This window comes from Mesocricetus auratus, unplaced genomic scaffold, assembly GCF_017639785.1.
Source record: "Mesocricetus auratus isolate SY011 unplaced genomic scaffold, BCM_Maur_2.0 Super-Scaffold_100028, whole genome shotgun sequence".
In the NCBI taxonomy this organism is placed as follows: domain Eukaryota; kingdom Metazoa; phylum Chordata; class Mammalia; order Rodentia; family Cricetidae; genus Mesocricetus; species Mesocricetus auratus.
In genome coordinates, this window is record NW_024429209.1 from 13,001,416 (window position 1) to 13,019,848 (window position 18,433).

Sequence of the window (18,433 nt, forward strand, 5' to 3'; positions counted from 1 at the left end):
ACATGAGACAGTCATTAAGTCATTAACATGGGCCAAGGACAACATGGGAACTCTCTGAACATTGCACAGATAGGTACTCAGGAGGCAGCTCAGCAATGCTAGGAGCGGCACCAATTCTAGAACCCTGAAGGAGTTGGGGGTTTTTTGCTTTGTTTTTCAAGAGTTTATCTGTCTAACAGATCTGGCTGTCCTGGAACTCACTCTGTAGACCAGGCTGGCCTTTAGCTCACAGAAAACCACCTGCCTCTGCCTCCTGAGTGCTGGGATGAAAGGTGTTGTGAGCCACCACGCCTGGCTTCCCTGCAGACGTCTTGAACAAGTCTGGCAGTGTGGCCTGGGCCTAATGTCACTCATGCTGCATTCACATGTTGCTTCATAAGGCCGCACCACACTCAGTACCTCAGCAGCTAAGATGGAACATGGAAGTGCACCAAGCCAGAAACTGGGAATCTTACCTGTGAAGAGGGATTATGGGGGTGGCTTGGGAATGCTTCTAAGCAGGTAGAGTCCAGAACCAGGACTCTACAATGGTTACCAGAACTCAGGCACACACCCAGCTTAGTCCAGAATGATCAACTTGATGCCACCACAATCAGGAGCAGCCCTGCCCCCACACAGCACCCTTGCCTCTCTCTGCTCATTCTGGATCCAGCCCACAAAGCCTTCTCCTGCCCCAGCAATAATTTAAAAAAGAAAATCACCATCTGCATATGTGACAATAGCCCAGAGCCTGATCTCCAACCAGCCAAGAACTGGAACCTGTTACTATCTCAAGTCATGGCTCAGACATTGATGTTTGGGGTGTCCAGCCCATAACTCCAGAACTAGTTAGCCACAGATGGGGTTACAGGTGTGCATTCTATTGAATGTGTGTATTGAGGCCAGAAGTCAGTTTGAAATTGTCAACTTCTATTGTATTTATTTACTTACTTATTTTTCAGACAGGGTCTCACTATGTAACCCTGACTCATCTGGAGCTCACTCTGTAGACCAGGCTGGCCTTGAACTCACGGAGATCCACTTGCCTCTGCCCCTGCCTCCCGAGTGCTAGGATTAAAGGTGTATACCATCACACATGGCTTCCACCTTTGAGACAAGGTTTCTCACTGATTTGGTTAGGCTGGCTGCCCATTGACCCTCGGGGATCCTCCTGTCTCTGCCTCCCCAGTGCTGGGATCACAGGTGTGCACAACCACACCTGGCTTCTCACAGGTGTGCACAACCACACCTGGCTTCTCACAGGTGTGCAAACCACACCTGGCTTCTCACAGGTTCAGGGGTCAAATGCAGGTCCTGGCTTACTTTACTATCTCCTCAGTCCCTCTCCAGACTCCCTCCACCTAGTGCTAACACAGTAGGCCATTTATTTATTCCATGTCACAGGCAATGTCCTCCCCCTTTCAGGGGCTCCCCCAAGAGAACTCAGTGTATAGTGTATATAACATAACTGAGGCAGCAAACTAAGGAAGGATGGAATCACCAACACCTCAGCATTCCCCCTCTGCAGACAGACCCTCAGGAACCAAGACTCCCACCTATGGTTCCTATGATCCCAGCATGTTCTAGAGATACACATATGCAGCCTCAGGAACAAGTGTACTGGCTATCACTTATTTCCCATGGGAAGCCGTGGCACCCAGAGTTAGCCTGAGTACCAGGGATGTCCAACTGCCCTCTGGGCATCATTGCAGACTCTCTTCCTGGAGGAGCACACTTCTGCACCCTGGGTCCTGGCTGGGGCTGCCTACATGGCCTCAGCCTCTGTATCTGTCCCCGCACAAACGAGAGGTCCTGGCTGTGACAGTTGGGTGATGCCAGACCCCACACTGAGCACACTCGGGCCTTTGTCCTCTAAGCCAGTGCTCACCACAAGCTGCCTGGGTGATGTCAGCTCCAGGCAAAGGAGAACAGAGAGCTGAAGAGGAGAGAGAAGTCTCCAGAAGCCCAGGAGCCTGGCAGGGAATGGCCAAAAGCCTTCAGACTCAAACAGGATGGCCACAGTCACCACCTTTCCTAAAGCTCCAAAATCCAGGCAGGGTCTCATGTACCCCAGGCTACCTGTGAACTCATTGTGTAGGAAAACATGACCTTGAATTTCTAATCTTCCTGCCTCCATCTCCTGAGTCCTGGGATTACAGGTATGCAACGATATGCCCCGTGTATGTGGTGCTAGGCATGGAACCCGTGGCTTAGTGCATGCTGGACAAGCATTAATTGCGCTACACCCAGCTCTCTTTTTACTCTCATTTCAAAGAAAAGCAAGCAAATGCACAGGCTGCATTCACCTCTCTCCTGCCTCTCTGGGGCCTGGGGACAGAATTCCTCAAAACCCACATGCACATGACCCTCAGATGAGCGTCACCCCGTGGACCATCCTAGCCCTCTGTGCTGGCCACACTCACTTCCCCGGTGTAGATCATGCTTAAACCATGGCATTATAGAGCCTTGACTGCAGAGACTGCAGTCCCCTCCTCCGCCCGGCCCCTTCCCTGCACTCCAGGCTCCAGGCTCCCTGCATGCCTTGCCTCTCATCTACAATGGCATTCCTACTCACCTGCTCCCAGCCCAGCCCTCACCATCAGAGGACAAAGCTACTCTAGACAGCCAAATGTTGGCGTACTACAATACTTACTTTTAATTGTCAACGTGACACAGACTACGATTACCTGGGAAGGTGGTCTCAATGAGCGACTGTCTAGATCAGACTGGCCTGTGGGCATGTCTGTGGGGAATTGTCTCGGCTATGCTAACTGATGTGGAGAGACCCAGCCCCATATGGGGGCACCATTCCCTGAGTTGTGTCCTCGACCGTGTAAGAGGCGAGGACGTGATCTGGGTGCTCAGCCTGCACACATGTGTTCCCTCTCTGCTCTTGACAGGGAATGTGATGTGACTAGTTGACCAGCGGCTTCAGACTCCATCCTTGACATCCCCACAATGGCGGACTGGACCCTGGAATTGTGAGCTGAAATAATCCTTTCTCCCCTTTAAGGTTGCTTCTGTCAGAGTATTTTATCCTGACAGAAGAGGAAACCAGAGTAGGCCCTGTCCTGGAACCATCTTGGGGCCTTCTGCTTCAAGGGAACTGTCAACTGGGTTTTCATGTTCTAGAGACACCCGCCCAACCCCTGTCCCCAGACACCAGTGCCTCTGCCTGACTATTGCTGTAGCCCTGTGGTGGGGTAAATGATGTTCCCCCAAAATGCCACATGTACCCAGACACCAGAATGAGACCTTATTTAGAAAAAGGAATTCTACAGATGTGACTGGCTAAAATGACGTTACATGGGACAAGGACCCTAAATTCAAAGCCTCCTTACAAGAGGAGAGGATGCAGGGAGGTCATGGAAGAGGTGACACAGGGCTCAAGAAAGGACCACGTGGGGCCGGAAGTGGGAGGATGGCTTCCCTGAAGCGCTCCAATGGAGCAGGGCCCTGGGATCCCTTGATTTTGAGCCTCTAGCTTCCCCATGGTCTCATTTAAAGCTGCTGGTGTACGGTAAATGTTCAGCAGCCTGAAGAGATGTGTGCCCAACCTTGCTCTGACCTTTCAAAGCCAAGGGACCTTTCCTGCACAAATTCATTTGGGCCATGTCTGCTCAACCCCATGGCTTCCCACCCAACTAAGAGAGTCTCTGGAGTCCCACCATGTCCTCCCTGAGGATGAAGCTCACTGATCGAGAGTCAGAACCACACGGAGGGCACTTAACACACAGATGAGCCGCCTCCAAGAGGTTTTTTGGGTCTTGGGCTCTTTCTAGAGATGAAATCCTCCAGTACTGCTGTCCCCATCTCATCTCCGCCTTTTCTCTTCCTCCTTTTCCCCTCAGGCTCATCCCTCTGTTCTCTCTAGACTTCTTGCCATGTGTCAAATACACACTGCCACAGGGCCTTTGCACTTCAGTTCCTCTGCCTGGAATGCCCTCCCTGGTGATGACCCCTGCCTCTCTCCCACCACATCCACAGTCCTGCTTCATTGGCATCTTAGATACCGTTACCCTAAAGACCAAACTAAAACAGCAGCCACTCCTTCCTTCCCTCACACACCCTGCCATCCTCAGTACCACTGTCTCCTTCAGGGGACGTATGACTACATAATACATCATTTGGGACGCCCTAATTGAACTGCCCCCCGAGGACAGAGACACCTGCCTTGTCCACTGCTGTGCCTGCCCGACACCGGTCCCCTCAAGGTGACAAGTCAACCCAGAGCCACTGACCAAATTCACGAGTCAACCGTTTAGCAGACACAAAAACAGAGACATGAGAAGCCAAAGTCCCCGAGTCCCCTGCGAGTGGGCAGCCCATCTCGAACAGAGCCGGTTTGTCTGTTCCCAACACAGTCACCTCCCATAACGTCCATGACAGCTCTTCTGCAGGTGGCCAGAAGCTGTGAGATGCCAGCAAGGAGGGAGACAGATGGCACGTGGCAACGCCCGACACTCCTCCCTGTCTACCCAGCCCCCCGGGCAGCTGCTGCCAGAGTGTGGCAGCCGGGTGTGGCAGCCTGGCCCACCAGGAAGGCCGCATGGGAAGGAAGAGGGGGGACTCTTCCTTTACAACGTCCCGCTCACCTTCCTGCCCCCCAGAGCCCCTCAAGTTGCCAGGGGACATCCTCCACGGGCGGAGCCTGGACAGTGGGGACTAAGAGGGCAGTGGCAGTAGAAGGCACACACCAGGGCAGAGTGGCTGCCTGTCTCTGTGTTCTGCCCAGACTGTTTCATGAGCACAAGGCTGAAAGGTGCAGGGGCTGGAGTGGGGAAGGACTGGCCACAAAGCTTAATGGACTGGAGGCAACCCTGAAAGAGAGTTGCTCACTGGCCCTGGGCCAGGCAGTACGCACTCGCCAGTGAAGGGAATGCATGTTATGCTTGCATCAAAGGCCTGGGGATGCTTGGATTGCACAGAGGGGAGAGATGGGCTGTGGTGCAGGTTGGATCCCTGTGAGGATGCTTGGATTGCACAGAGGGGGAGAGATGGGCTGTGGTGCAGGTTGGATCCCTGTGAGACTGATTCATGTTCCTGGTTACCCCACTGAACCACTCTACTCCATGAGCTGAGCTCTGCATTCCCATGGAAAAAGACCCGCATTGAGTGGGGTGTCCCTGGCCAAACACACAGGGACTCAGAGGTCAGAGCAGGACTGGAGCCCTGATGAGCTCCCTTCTCAAGCCCCAAACTCTGAGAGGCATTTAACATCATGAAGTCCCCAAATTTACTGCTGGCAAAGAATGGGGGAGGGGGGGTGCCCTCATGTCTTCTTAGAAGTTTTAGCTGGTCACAGGGCTGATCAGAATTAATGCCTACATTTTACCAAGCACTGTGGCACATATCTGTTACCCCAGGAACCATGACAGTGTGAGCTACAGAGTGAGATCCTATCTCGAAAAGTGGGAGGCAGGGCACGCAAGATGTCTCCACAGGTGAAAGAGCTTGGCGCACAAGCCTGTCGACCCGAGCTCCATCCCCAGAACCCACTCCGATCCCTTGTCATTACTTTAGACCAGAAGTTACAATAACTGCCTGTTTTTTGTAGACAGCCCAGGGAATCCCCAGATGCGAGCTGTGGACAGGTCAGGCAGGCTGGGGATGGACAGAGAGGATGGGGTGGGGGTACTTACCAGGAGAAAGGCACGCACAGCAGGGACCTTGTTGAGCTCCACCAACAGCCGCAGGGCCTTCTCGTGGTTGCTACAGTACTCCTCGTACACACAGAACTTGTCCTTCTGGAAGACAGGGGCAGAGTTGTGAGAGGCCGGAGGATGGGACTCCCTGGGGCTTGCACAGGCTACAGGCAGGGGTCTCCAGATGACATGGCCCTAGCTTGCTTTGGGACTGTGTCCAGTTGCCTTACTGTCTCTAATAGCCCGGGTGACCTTCTGAGGATGGTAGGCAGCACATCATGAGGGTCCAGGACATGGACTAAGCATGGGAACCAGGGCCTGGACACTGGGTCTGCATTTCCTGCTGTGAACCTGAGGACCCACCTACACCCTGTGCCTCGGTATCTGACAGCAAGGTGATGTTAATAGATGCCAGGAAGCTGTTACAGCAGGAGGCTACCTCTGTTGACCTCTAGATGACCCAGAGCCCAAAGTTGCCCAAAGTTGGACTTGTTCCAGCCTAGAAGTCATCTGAGGGTCACCAGGTCCCTACCCACCAGTCACAGTTTCAGAATTGGACAGAATAGAGCCCTCTTTTGAGGAAATTTTCGGTTAAGCATTCCCCACTACACAAAGATCCTAGAATTAGCCAAACCCCAAACAGGATGTCCTGGAGGCCCCTTGGAGATGAAGGCCCGCAGAGCCTAGATCTCAGGTGGAGGATGGCCCAGAGACCCCCGTGAAGCTAAGGAAGGAAGAGGTGGGTCTGTAGGGCAGGCGGCTCATCCTGTTTCTAAGAGGGCCCCAAGAGTCCATGCTTCCTACAGAGGGCACAGTAAAGAGGAAGCCCAAGGAGGAAGACGGGGGAGGGAGGCAGAAGAAGGAGCAAGACGGGGACCATTTCCTCCACAAGAGCCAGGGAAGGAAGGACGGGGTTTTCCAAACCAACGGGAGTCCCAGCCTGCCACAATTGCACTGGGCTCCACAGGCCTGAGTGTGCGTCCTGAGAACACCCTTCAGCCAGAGGCAGCAGCCATCTGAAGTATGGGCCAAGGCCACTCTGCTCTCTCGATGAGTGTGGACAGTCACTCTTCCCCATAAGCTCACGAGGTCAGTACTGATGTATCCCCCCAGAACACAAGGGAAAAGCCTTCCCATCTGCCCCAGCTACTGATGGGACAGAACCAGTATCTAAAACCTCATAGCGTGCACATTACCAGTGCCCTCACAAGGTCACAGTCAGGGACAGGCAATGGCAGCTGGGGGCAATGCCCAGGATAGACACCTCAAGTCACAAATCCACAGGCTAAGTTCTGAGGGACCCCTGTAGCATTGTGAGGAGGGATACCCAGCACCACATTGCCTGAGCAGCAGTGACCCTGGCCAGGGAGCTCCGCCACCCTGAACCTCCTTGGTTTCCATGAAACACGGGTTCCTGACATCTGGGCTGCTGGAGGATTAACGGGTACATGTGAGCTGATGATCAAAGGCTGGCACAAGGTAAACACTGCCGGGCACTCGGGTGCCCTCCAGGTGCCCTCCAGGTGCCCTCTGAGGAGTGGCTACAAAAAGCATAAGCAACAAATACAAGCTGCCGGGAAAGCACCAACATGAACAAATGCCACAATTACCCAGCATGCATACACCATGGGGCGAACCCCAACCATCTGGGCATTACAACACTCAGGCTACACACTCAAAATGCTACAGTCAGCAGCTACTGTGCACAGAACCTTGCGGATCTCAGGAGAGACCCAACCTCTACCTGCAACCTGTGCAGCCCAGAGACACTGGCAGACAGGAAGGTTTAACGTCCCCCGCCCCCCATCATGTTTAAACACTCAGTCTCCAGCTGGCAACTGTGCTTGGAGAGGCTGCAGAACCTTCAGAGGGCAGGTCCTGGCCAGAGAGATGGAGTGGCAAGGAATGGCCTTGAGGGCTGTAACCTGGCCCTGCTTTTAGCCCGAGCGCCCGGCTTCCTGATCCACCGTGCTCTTCCCCCAATGGTGGACATCATCCTCTGACCCATGAAACACAACCAAAGTTTCTCCTTAAATTGCTTTCAACTGGTACTCTCCCAGTGATGAGAAAAGTAACAAAAGACAGAGAGCTCCCTGTCTTGGTAAGGGCGGCCAACAGGGGCCCTTAAGGAAGCATGGTGCTCTGGTCATAGGAAGAGATGCCCCTATATACCACCACCACTACAACCCTCTAAGAATAAAATCAATACATGGGAAACAGGCCAAGGACAGAGAAAAATGATCCTAAAAATGTCATAGGTGATGCCTGAAATCAAGCCACACCCCAAAAGATTTATTTCACTGACATGCACCAAAAACAGTCCTTTCTTCACTGAAGTCTAAGTTACTGCCATGTCACAGTAAAGATCCTCTTGACCAGATCTGATGGGGGAAGTCCTTCTGTGTATATATTTGTCTGATAAGAAACTAAGAAAACGGCCAACAGCTTCATACTTAATACAGCCTCCTGTGTGTTCATTTGGGACTGACGCAGCTCTGGGATCAGGCTCACAGGAAGAATGTACATTATATATGGCGCCCACATGGGACACAAATTTCCACTTAACAAAAGCTTAAAAAGGAATTTTTAGAAACAGAGAGAAACATGGCTTCTTGGCGGCAGCATTTTCTCAGGTGGACTCAGTTTTGCTAGAGACAAGCAGAGCCTTGTGTGGCCAGTGCTGGCAGTAAGCTTACACCCGCCATCTTGGAAAGACAGCAGTTAAAACAGCAGTGGTTTTTAGCAGATTAAGACACATGGCCAAAAAAACATAAAGATTCACAGTAAAGTCAGATTCAGATGAAGTAAAACCTCTAAAAGGTCTACAATGTGTTTAAAAATATACGTAGGCTTGAGAGAGAAAAAGAAATAGGGTAGTGGTAAAAGAAATACAGAAGCTGGACTGTGGTGACGCACCCCCTTAATCCCAGAACTCCAGAGGCAGAGGCAGGAGGATTTCCACAGAGAAACCCTGTCTCAGAGAAAAAATAAATAAAAATAAAAAATAGAGTAATAATAATAGATAAATAAAAAGGCATGTAAAAATGAAAAATACAGAGAGTCTGGATACTGTATGCTATTGTGTTTTTCAGTTGTTCAATTACTAAGGAAGGAACAACTGCTAAAATATACTTGATTATAAATGCTGCTGAATTAATCCAACTTATATCTTTTAAAAATGCCTTGACTTCAAAATTTAAGTATAAGGATATGATGCTTTGGAAAAGAGATTTTATTTGTGTTTTCACAGAAAATGAAAAGCTGTGGATTCCTTCCAGACTTCTATGGTTTGATGAAGCAAGACCTCCTAAAGCAATGTCCCAGGCAGTCCAGCATCTGAAACAGTTGGGATGATACACCATACAGGCCACAAAACAAGGACTTAGCAAGGTTTCTGCATTTTGTCATGATCCCCATGGTATGGACAGCGCCCTCAACCAGCAGGAAGCAGTTTGGAATGAACAACATCCACATTCCCAAATATTGCTTAAATGTTTTCATTTTACAGGGTTGGTTATAAATGGCAAAAATCACAGTCAATCTCTTTCTAAAGTAAAAAAAAAAAAAAAGGAAATATGATACAGAAATGAATACTTTGTATTGGTATGGATTTTCATTTATTGATACAAATTTAAGGTCAATTTTGTGATATGTATATTTCTTCTCTTGTTTAAGTATTGTGTTTATGCTGATCTTTTAAAAGGTAATATATAATTAAAGATTATAAATAGTTACTTATAATAATCAAAACATATAGTTAGGTAAGTTAGGTTTTCTAGATATACACAGATGTATTTAAGATAGATAAATATTCTTCAAACCTTTTAAAGACCTACAGAATATATGGCATTTAAATGGTTTAGGGTTTTTCATGATAATGAGACACAACTGCTCTTGGCAATACCAATTATGTCTGAGAGAAAGATGGTCATCGAAGAAACTTGTTATGGAGTTTGCTTTCAACATGGCAAATTAGCCATTTGGGCAAGAAACTGTTCTTGCCTGGCCTGTTTAACTGTTGCTGTATAAACTGGACATGCAGGACCCACAGGAAAGTGACTGCTGAACTTGAACAGTCCTACAGAGTGCCTGCTTCATGGAAGAGTCTGCCAGACATTCTAAAAACACAGAAAAATGACTGACAAACTGCCAATGCAGGCAGACAGTTTAGAATTTCCTGCTTTGCTGAGAAGTCTGCCAGACACACAGGGGCCTGTGGGCTGAAGATGGATGCCCCAACATTACAGAGGAACTTCGGGTGACTGTCCAGGTAGCGAGATGTCTCTATCAATTCTAGTGTTTATATATTATCTGTCTGTGGTCTTTAATGGAGTTGAAGACAGATAGTTACAATTATAGTTTTCCTTAGTTATGATAAAAGATAAGCTACATATAAGACTTTAGACTCACACAGATAGGGTAGATGATAAAATGCTTTCTTTAAATCTTGCTAAATGTTAATTAACTAAATAATGTATTTATAGTTCTTACTTAATAACTACCTTGTTATATATTTTACTATGTTAGACAGAAAAGAGGAGATGATGGGGGAAGTCCTTCTGTGTATATGTTTGTCTGATTGGTATAAATAAAGCACTGTTGGCCAATAGTGAAGCAAGATAGATGGGACTAGGAGTCAAGGAGGATTCTGGGAAACCGAGGCACAGTCAGTCATGCTGTAGGAAGCGGGAGAAGTAAGAGGTCCAAACCCTTTCTCCAGTAAGAGAAGACCATATGTAAATACTCAGACGATTAGCAGTTATGGGTTAATAATTAAGTCAGAGCTAGCCAACAAGAAACCAAGCAAACGGCCAACAGTTTCATAATTAATATAGTCTCCTGTGTGTTCATTTGGGACTGATATGGCTCTGAGACCAGGCTGGCAGGAAGAATGCACGTTACACAGATCTGTTCATTTTTTTAAGTGTGTGTGTGTGTGTGTATGTATGTGTGTGTGTGTGTGTGTGTTGTACACCACATACACAAGTGTAGTACCCAGAAAGACCAGAAGAGGCCATTAAATCCCCTAAAGCTGGAACGACCTGTGGTTGTGAGCTGCTGACTGGGCCATATTCTAAGAAGAAAATGCAAATGAGTTCACATCTCCCTGTCTACCTCCATCTACACCACAAGGAACCAGGCCAGAAAACAAGGAAAGGTCTGGCTCTTCCTATACGCTACACCCAGTCAGTGGCAATGAAGCTGGAGATGCTGGCAAGCAGTCTGGGGACCACTATGGACTCAGGGGCAGAATACTGTGATTGATTAGTTATGTCTGCCACAAGTGCAGAGAGGGAAACAAGGGAAAGGATATGCTGTCTCCGGCAGTCTTCAAGGTCACCACTTCCTTCAGCCTTCCAGAAGGGCAGGGCCTAGACTTGCTGCCTGGAGCAGCTAGGAGTAGCAAGCAGCACCATGGCGGCTGAAGGCTCACAAGATTTGAATAATTAGACACCAGGGAGTGGCACTACTTGAAAGGATTAAGAGGTGTGACCTTGTTGGAGGAAGTGTGTCACTAGGGGTGGGCTCTGGGGTTTCAAAGGCCCAAGCCAGGCCCCGTGTCTCTCTCTTCCTGCTGCCTGCAGATCTGGATGTAGGACTTGACTACTTCTCCAGCACCATGTCTGCCTGTGTGCCACCATGCTTCCCGCCATGATGAAGATAGATGAAACCTCTGAAACAGTGAGCAAGTCCCCGTTAAATGCTTTCTTTATAAGAGTTGCTGTGGTCTCTTCAGAGCAACGGAACACTAAGCACCCTCCCTTCCTCAGACCCAGTTCAGGCACCCACTGCTCTCACAGCAAGCTGTCCAGCCACAGCTCAGACCTTGGTCTGTGAATGCAGACCCTGCTCTGACACCATCAAGTCCCTGTGTGTAAGGCTTGTCTTCTCCCAAAGGGCAGAGGAGCTAAGTGTCTTCCAGGAAGGAAGACAGGCACATGGCTGTAAACACAGATGCAGAGGGAGAGAACATACAGCAGGGGCTGAGGATCCAGCCACCAGGGGAGCCATGAAGATTGTCACAGCTGTGAAAATACCCAGGAGAAGATGCTACCAGTTCCAAACCACAGGAAGACCTGGACCCAGAGACGGGCACACACAACAAGCCATTATATAGGGCATGTCCCTAATACTACACGTGACACTAAACTATACCTGGACGCTTACCTGAAAAACCACTCTATGTCTTGTGTTCCTGTTTGACGCATCCAGCAACCCTGACCCTGAGTGGCCCACAGAAGCCTTGTAGTCACACCACAACTCCTGCACTTCATATCTGTCACCATCTGCTTGGCCATCTTCATGTTACCTGCCCAGCAGGACGCCAGAAGAAGGGAGCAGGTCTGCCCTGCCTAGTGGGTGTAAGCTCACACCACCGTGCCTGGCACTCAGATGTCTACATGTATTTCAGGACAGATTCCAGTGTCAGAATGTCTCAGGCTTAATCCCAGTTCTGACACTGACTACTCACCTAAACCCAAACTATAACTTAGTCTCTCTGGGCCTCAGTTTCCCCTTCTGTAAAATAGGCAGTGACAGTAAACACCTTCAAAAGCTACTGTGAAGTTCTGAGACACAGGGCTCCATGCTTTAACCCAGACTGGCCTTAAACTCCCTACATAGTCCAGGCTGGCTACACATTTGAAGTAATCCACCTGCCTCAACTTTCCCAGGGCTGGGAATACAGGAGTGAGCCACCTCCCTAACAGCCATGCAGTTTTAACAAGCTGGTATGCGTAGAGCATTTAGAACAGTACCCTACAGAGGAAAGGGCCAAGGGGTGCTTGTCAATGTAAACTCAATCCACAGTGTTTGCCATTGGGGGTACAGCTTCTTTCTAAGGACTGAGCAGGTAGCAGAGGGTCTGTAGCCTGGCCAATCCCTACTCCCCCAGTCTAGGCTGCCTGGGATACAAACAAAGCCAGATGTGACCTTTGGGACTAGAGTGGACACCATACTATATCTGTGGGTCTGCCAGTAATAGCAAGGTGGAGTTCCGTGGCACCGGCCACTAAATCCCTGTTAATAGCCCCAGGTCTAAAAAAATGACTGCCTCTCCCAAGGTGGGGCCTCTTCACTGCTGCTATGCACAGCCCCCAAGGCCACCCCAACTCTGGCACTCTCCCAGATGGAACCAACTTAGGTCTAGACAATTGTGGCACTCAACCGACCTCATCAGCTTCCCCCAGAAAGCCACCTGCACACCTGCCTCCAGTTACTGTAAAAATCCAGTGCCAACGTGACTCACCTCTTCCCCCTCCCCCAGCATGGGGGCAGAGAAAGTGAAGGTGCCACATTTTAAATTAAAACATGATTTGAAATTAAAAACACTGACTCACACTGAGCAGCCTAGAGGATGCTTTCTCTGCTGCTGAAACTGCCTCACGGAAGGGTTCAGTCAGGTGTACAGGCAGTCAGTGTCTCCTCCACACAGCTGTCTCTGTTTTCCCCCAGTTTTCCAGACACAGTCTTAGTAGTCCAGGCTGGCCCAGGATTCCCGCCCCCAGCCTCCAAGGCACTGAGTATGGCTCTGCACCCCACAGCTGGTCCAGGAATCTTCAGGTGGCCTTGGCCTGAAGCAGCTGGGTGTGCTTCAGGGAGGATGCTTGTCCAAGAGCTTCCCACAGCATCCACAGTCACCTGGGTACCTTCTGATGCTGCAGCAGCATCCACCGTCCCCTCCAGCAAGGACATCACGCCCCTTGCTAAGTATGCTTATTCATACTTTTTGTTTTTGTGTTTTGAGACAGGGTTTCTCTGTGTAGCTTATTCTAGCACTCGCTCTGTAGACCAGGCTGGCCTGGAACTCACAAAGATCCCCCGTCTCTGCCTCCCGAGTGCTGGGATTAAAGGTGTGAGCCTCCAACGCCCGGCTTATTCGAGGTTTTTAAATGAACCGATTTTAAAGGATTTCACAGTAACCCCAGCAGGCAGATGCAGCGGAGGCCTCAACCCCGCAGAGTGAACAGGTAATCTGAAGAGCTCTGGTTGGCCCTTTCTATGTCCAGTTCTGTTGTCACACACATGGTGACAACCTGGGGCCTGTCCAGCCTCTGTTTGCTGGCCCATGGAGCAGGCAAGTGAGCTTGGGCTAGTCTCTTATTTCTTTATAGCTGAGTGTGGTGACCCATACCTTAATCCCAGCACCCAGGAGGCAGAGGTGGACAGATCTCTAAATTCAAGGCCAGTCCTATCTATTTAGCAAGCTCTAGCTAGCTAGAGTTACATGGTAAGACACTGTCTCAAAAAATAAAATAAAATAAAATAAAGCTGGGCAGTGCAGGGAGAGATCTTACATACCCATAGCACTGACCACGCCCAAGGGCAGTGATGGCATAAGCCTTTAATCCCAGCACTTGGGAGGCAGAGGTAAGCGGATCTCTATGGTCTACAAAGCTACACAGAGAAACTGTGTCTCGAAAAATCAAAAATGAATAAATAATATAAAAAATAGGTTATCTGTCTAGGCACAAGAGTGCCATGGCACATATGTGGAGCTCAGAAAACAATTTGCTAAAGGCAGATATATCTCCTTCTACCATGTGGGTCCCAGGGTCGAATGCTGGTCACCAGGTTTGGCAGCAAGTGCTCTTATCTGCCGAGCCATCTCGCCTGCCCTATAGCGGCAGATCATCAAGCCATAAGGTCTTTACCCCTGTTTCCAGTACTCTAATAGGAGGTCTGCCAAGGGGACAGCTTAGAATGTTCTAGACTAACAGACTATGGCTGGGTGAGGGGTTATGTTCCAGAAAGTGGCAGGCCTATAGAGATGTGGGGATTTTATTCTGATGAAGCAGAGTCAAGGAGAGTTCTAGAAGAGGGGAGAAGCAACCCCAGATTTGTGCTTCCAGAGGATCTCTACCATCTCAGAGGAGATGCTATTTCCAAACTCTTTACTCAGGGCTCTGGGTCTTGGAAGTCAAGAACAAGGCCTACTGAGGCCCAGGGGCTCACACAAGTTCACCAAGAGCCTAGCATGAGGCCCAGCAGGCTGAGTCTGAGGGCTCAGCACAAGGTCATGCCCGGTAGACTCTTGGAGGGTAGTGGGGAGAGCCAGACCACAGAATGGGCACACAAACACCATGACAGAGCCAATGCTAACCGAATACTCAAACTGGGCCCTTACGCTTACGCAACAAGCATTCTCACACACTGACCCAACTCCCCAGAACCCATACTCACAAATTTCAAGAAAACGTTTCCAAGTTCGTGCTGAGACTGAGGCTCTGGGTGTAGGCAGTATTCCAGGGCAGCCAGAAAGTCCTTGTGGACCTCCAAGATGTCCTCAATGTTGGAGAAAAGGATCTAGGAAGGACCAAGAGGTCAGAGTCAATCAGGGTTTGGAGAGAGCAGGGCCATTCCCAGAAAAGCCTGCACCCCAGGGTTCATAGCAGGCAGCAATGGGTAAGGCACCCCTCAGCCGGGAAGCTGCTGTTGGCTGTGACCCCACGAGCAGCAGCTGCGCAGGCCAGGGGCAGACCCGGGCTGGACTGTCACACTCATTGGTAGCGGCCAATCTCTGCAAGCCTCTTAGTCATTCTTTGTCCCAATTTACCAGAGTACTGGAAGCTCAGAGAGCAAGCGCTGGCTTTGCAGCCAGTGTGGAGGTGTCGGAGCCTCACTCCCTGTGTGCAGACACTGCCACACCTGGAATCTTCTGGTATACCCAGCCACAGACCCAGCACAATGTTCACCAACACGTGTGCTCACGTGGCCCCGCTCCCACAAAAGTGAAGGGCCAAGGGCCAGAGCCTACTCCTCAGTCACTGCCAGGCCTAGAGCGACCAGAAGCCCGCTTCCTCCTCCGCCCAGGTGGGGGCTGCTTGTCACACGAAGGTGACCAGGGGAATCATCTAGCCACTGTTCACTTTCCCTTCAGCCTAATTCAGCTCACATGGTTGAATCTGTTTATGCTGAAGGGAACATTCTAGAACTTTGTGAAAGGATTGAAGAACTGTCCGTCCCTTGACTGTAAACCCGAAAGAAACAAGAAATGCCCACTCAAAAAACATACACAGGAATGATCAAAATAGCCCCAAAGTGCAAACAGCTCAAACACAGAGAAACCCTGTCTTTAAAAAAGAAAAGACAAGACAAAAACAAGCATCGTCAGTGGAAGCCCCATCAGCTGGGGGACTGGGCGGGGCAGTGAGCCCGCTGGGCATGGATATCCCCCCCCTCCCCGCTTTCCTTCACTGGTAAACCCAGGTGTGGTACTGCTAATCCCTCAGGACTTGTATCCCTTGCTGAATGGTGGTTAAGACCTGACAGAAAGACAATTTCTTAAAAACTAACAATGTGTGTTTTTAAGTGACAGTAATGGCTTCCAAGTTCTAACAATGCATAATAAATCAGTATAATAGAATGTAGGTGCTCAGTGAATATCCGTTGAGTGAATGAATGAATACAGCAATAGGTCCCAGAAAGCAGGCATTCCCACCACGCTGTACCCCAGGACCAGCTGTGCAGTGGCATAGCCTTCCAGCAAAGCATGGAAAGCATTATTAACATGCGTTGTTCATAATTGTTAATAACATGCACATGACTGACAAGAGCCAGGACATTAGGCAGGGGCCATCTCCGACCACATAAGTGGTAAATCCTGGGTACTTCAGATACACATAGCCCCTCATATCCATTTCCTCCTGGTCCCTGCCTTTCAGAGCACAAAATAAAAGGTTTCCAGAAGTCGAGGTCAGAGTGCTGGCCAGCACAGGCCTCAGAGGCACACAGGCGGCCCATTGACACTGCCCAGACTCCCCAGCGCCACAGCCAGAATGAAGCTGGCCCAGTGACTCATGGACCTGCCTTAATAGCCTGTGCCCCCCGCAGGGGTAGGAGGGCAGAAGGAGGCACCGGCTCCCAGGACACTTGGGAAGGGATTTTCCAGAGACACCACACTGGACAGGAGGAGATGAGAGGGCAGAATGGCCAGGCTGAATCTGAACTCGAGAACGGAGCCTGGTGTGCACTGTCCCTCCCAGGGGAGGCCTTCCAGGGCTGTTGAGAGCAGGCTGGGGGTGGGAGGCAAGCAGTGCCTGTGAAGGAGGCCTCTGAACTCCAGGAGTTCAAAGCCACTTGGAAGGAGTAGGGCCAGCCGGAACAGCAGCAGCGGCAGCAGCAGCAGCAATGGCCTAGTCCTCACCTTGACATTCTCCTCCGTGAGGCCCTTCTCCACAGAGTCCGCCACATTCTGCCTGATCCGCTGCAGGAATGCCTGTGAAGACAAAAGCAAGCAGAGATAAGTGGCCACATCTCCCATTCTGGATACCCCTGACAGAAGGCCATGGGTTCAAATGCTGACCAGGGCCTGAGAGGTTGCACAGTCCAGGTACTCGGGTAAGGACTGTCAGCAGAGGCGCCCACTGCTGACAGCCTACTTTCCTGGGCGGCCCCCCACCCCCTCTGCTGCTCAGCCAAAGGCTTACCAAGCATCTGCAATGCTCCACCGGTGTGGAACTAACAATGCAGAGCCCCCATCCCCATCCCCGGAACCTACAGCCCAAAGAGACACACTCATACCTGCTTCCTCACACAAACACCTCATAGATCACTCACCAATAACCTCCTTTCTGTAGTGTTTTCCCTTTTGTGCGTTAAGACATTTATATGACTCAAACAAAACAAATAAAAAATGTCAAAAACGCAACGCATCTCTTTTATATTCCAGACCTACCCACTGAGGCCCTCACTGTCCCCATGGGAACCTCAGCTCCTGGTGTCACAGATGGCCCCACACACAAGCATGTGTTCATGTGCACACACATCTATTCCCACTGTCTCTTCTCTTCACACTAAAAAAGTAGCACACAGAACACTCCAAACCAACTGAGTGCTCACACAGACACAGGGCCACTGCCATCCTCTGCACATGGGGCCAGGTGAGAAGGTGGCTACCCAGTGTCACCAGATGTGAGGATGCTTGGGGGGCTGGGATGAAACGCCAGGCCCTTGTGCAAGCTGGACAGGCATGCTATCACTGGGCGGTGTCTCTAGCCCATCCCTCCTTTGCTTTTGAGAAAAAACAAAATTAGGAGGTTTTATGCCTCCCATTCACTTTCCCTTCCTTCCTCCTCCTTTTCCTCCATCCATCCTTATATTTTGGCTGGGCTAAAACTCAATCCTCCTGCCTCCACACCCCCAGTGCTGGGGTTACAGATGTGGCTTTTGGAGTACTGGAGAAGTAGATGTAAGAGTGGAGGAAGAGGAGTGTACCTAGGAGAGATGATGGAGTCTACAGAGGAGACATGATGGAGTGTACCGAGGAGAGATGATGGAGTGTACCGAGGAGAGATGATGGAGTGGACCAATGAGATGATGGAGTGGACCAATGAGATGATGGAGTGTACCGAGGATAGATGATGGTGTGTACCTAGGAGAGATGATGAAGTGTACAGAGGAGATGATGGAGTGTACCGAGGAGATGATAGAGTGTACAGAGGAGATGATGGAGTGTACTGAGGAAAGATAGATGGTGTGTACCGAGGAGAGATGATGGAGTGTACAGAGGAGAGATGATGGAGTGTACAGAGGAGATGATGGAGTGTACAGAGAAGAGATGATGGAGTGTACTGAGGAAAGATAGATGGTGTGTACCGAGGAGAGATGATGGAGTGTACAGAGGAGAGATGATGGAGTGTACCGAGGAGAGATGATGGAGTGTACCGAGGAGAGATGATGGAGTGTACAGAGGAGATGATGGAGTGTACAGAGGAGAGATGATGGAGTGTACCGAGGAGAGATGATGGAGTGTACCGAGGAGATGATGGAGTGTACAGAGGAGATGATGGAGTGTACAGAGGAGATGA

The 18,433-nt window shown here is 50.1% G+C and overlaps 1 protein-coding gene across 1 annotated transcript in view; it reads right to left on the minus strand.

Moving 5' to 3' along the window:
• Positions 1-18,433, minus strand: part of Prex1 (phosphatidylinositol-3,4,5-trisphosphate dependent Rac exchange factor 1) — a 155,990-nt gene that overhangs the window by 70,395 nt on the left and 67,162 nt on the right. The window contains exons 2-4 of the mRNA XM_005074413.4: positions 16,771-16,842; positions 14,808-14,930; positions 5,622-5,726 (exon numbers count right to left, since the gene is read on the minus strand). Coding sequence (XP_005074470.1) covers positions 5,622-5,726; positions 14,808-14,930; positions 16,771-16,842 — 300 coding nt within the window. The remainder of the gene's footprint in view (positions 1-5,621; positions 5,727-14,807; positions 14,931-16,770; positions 16,843-18,433) is intronic.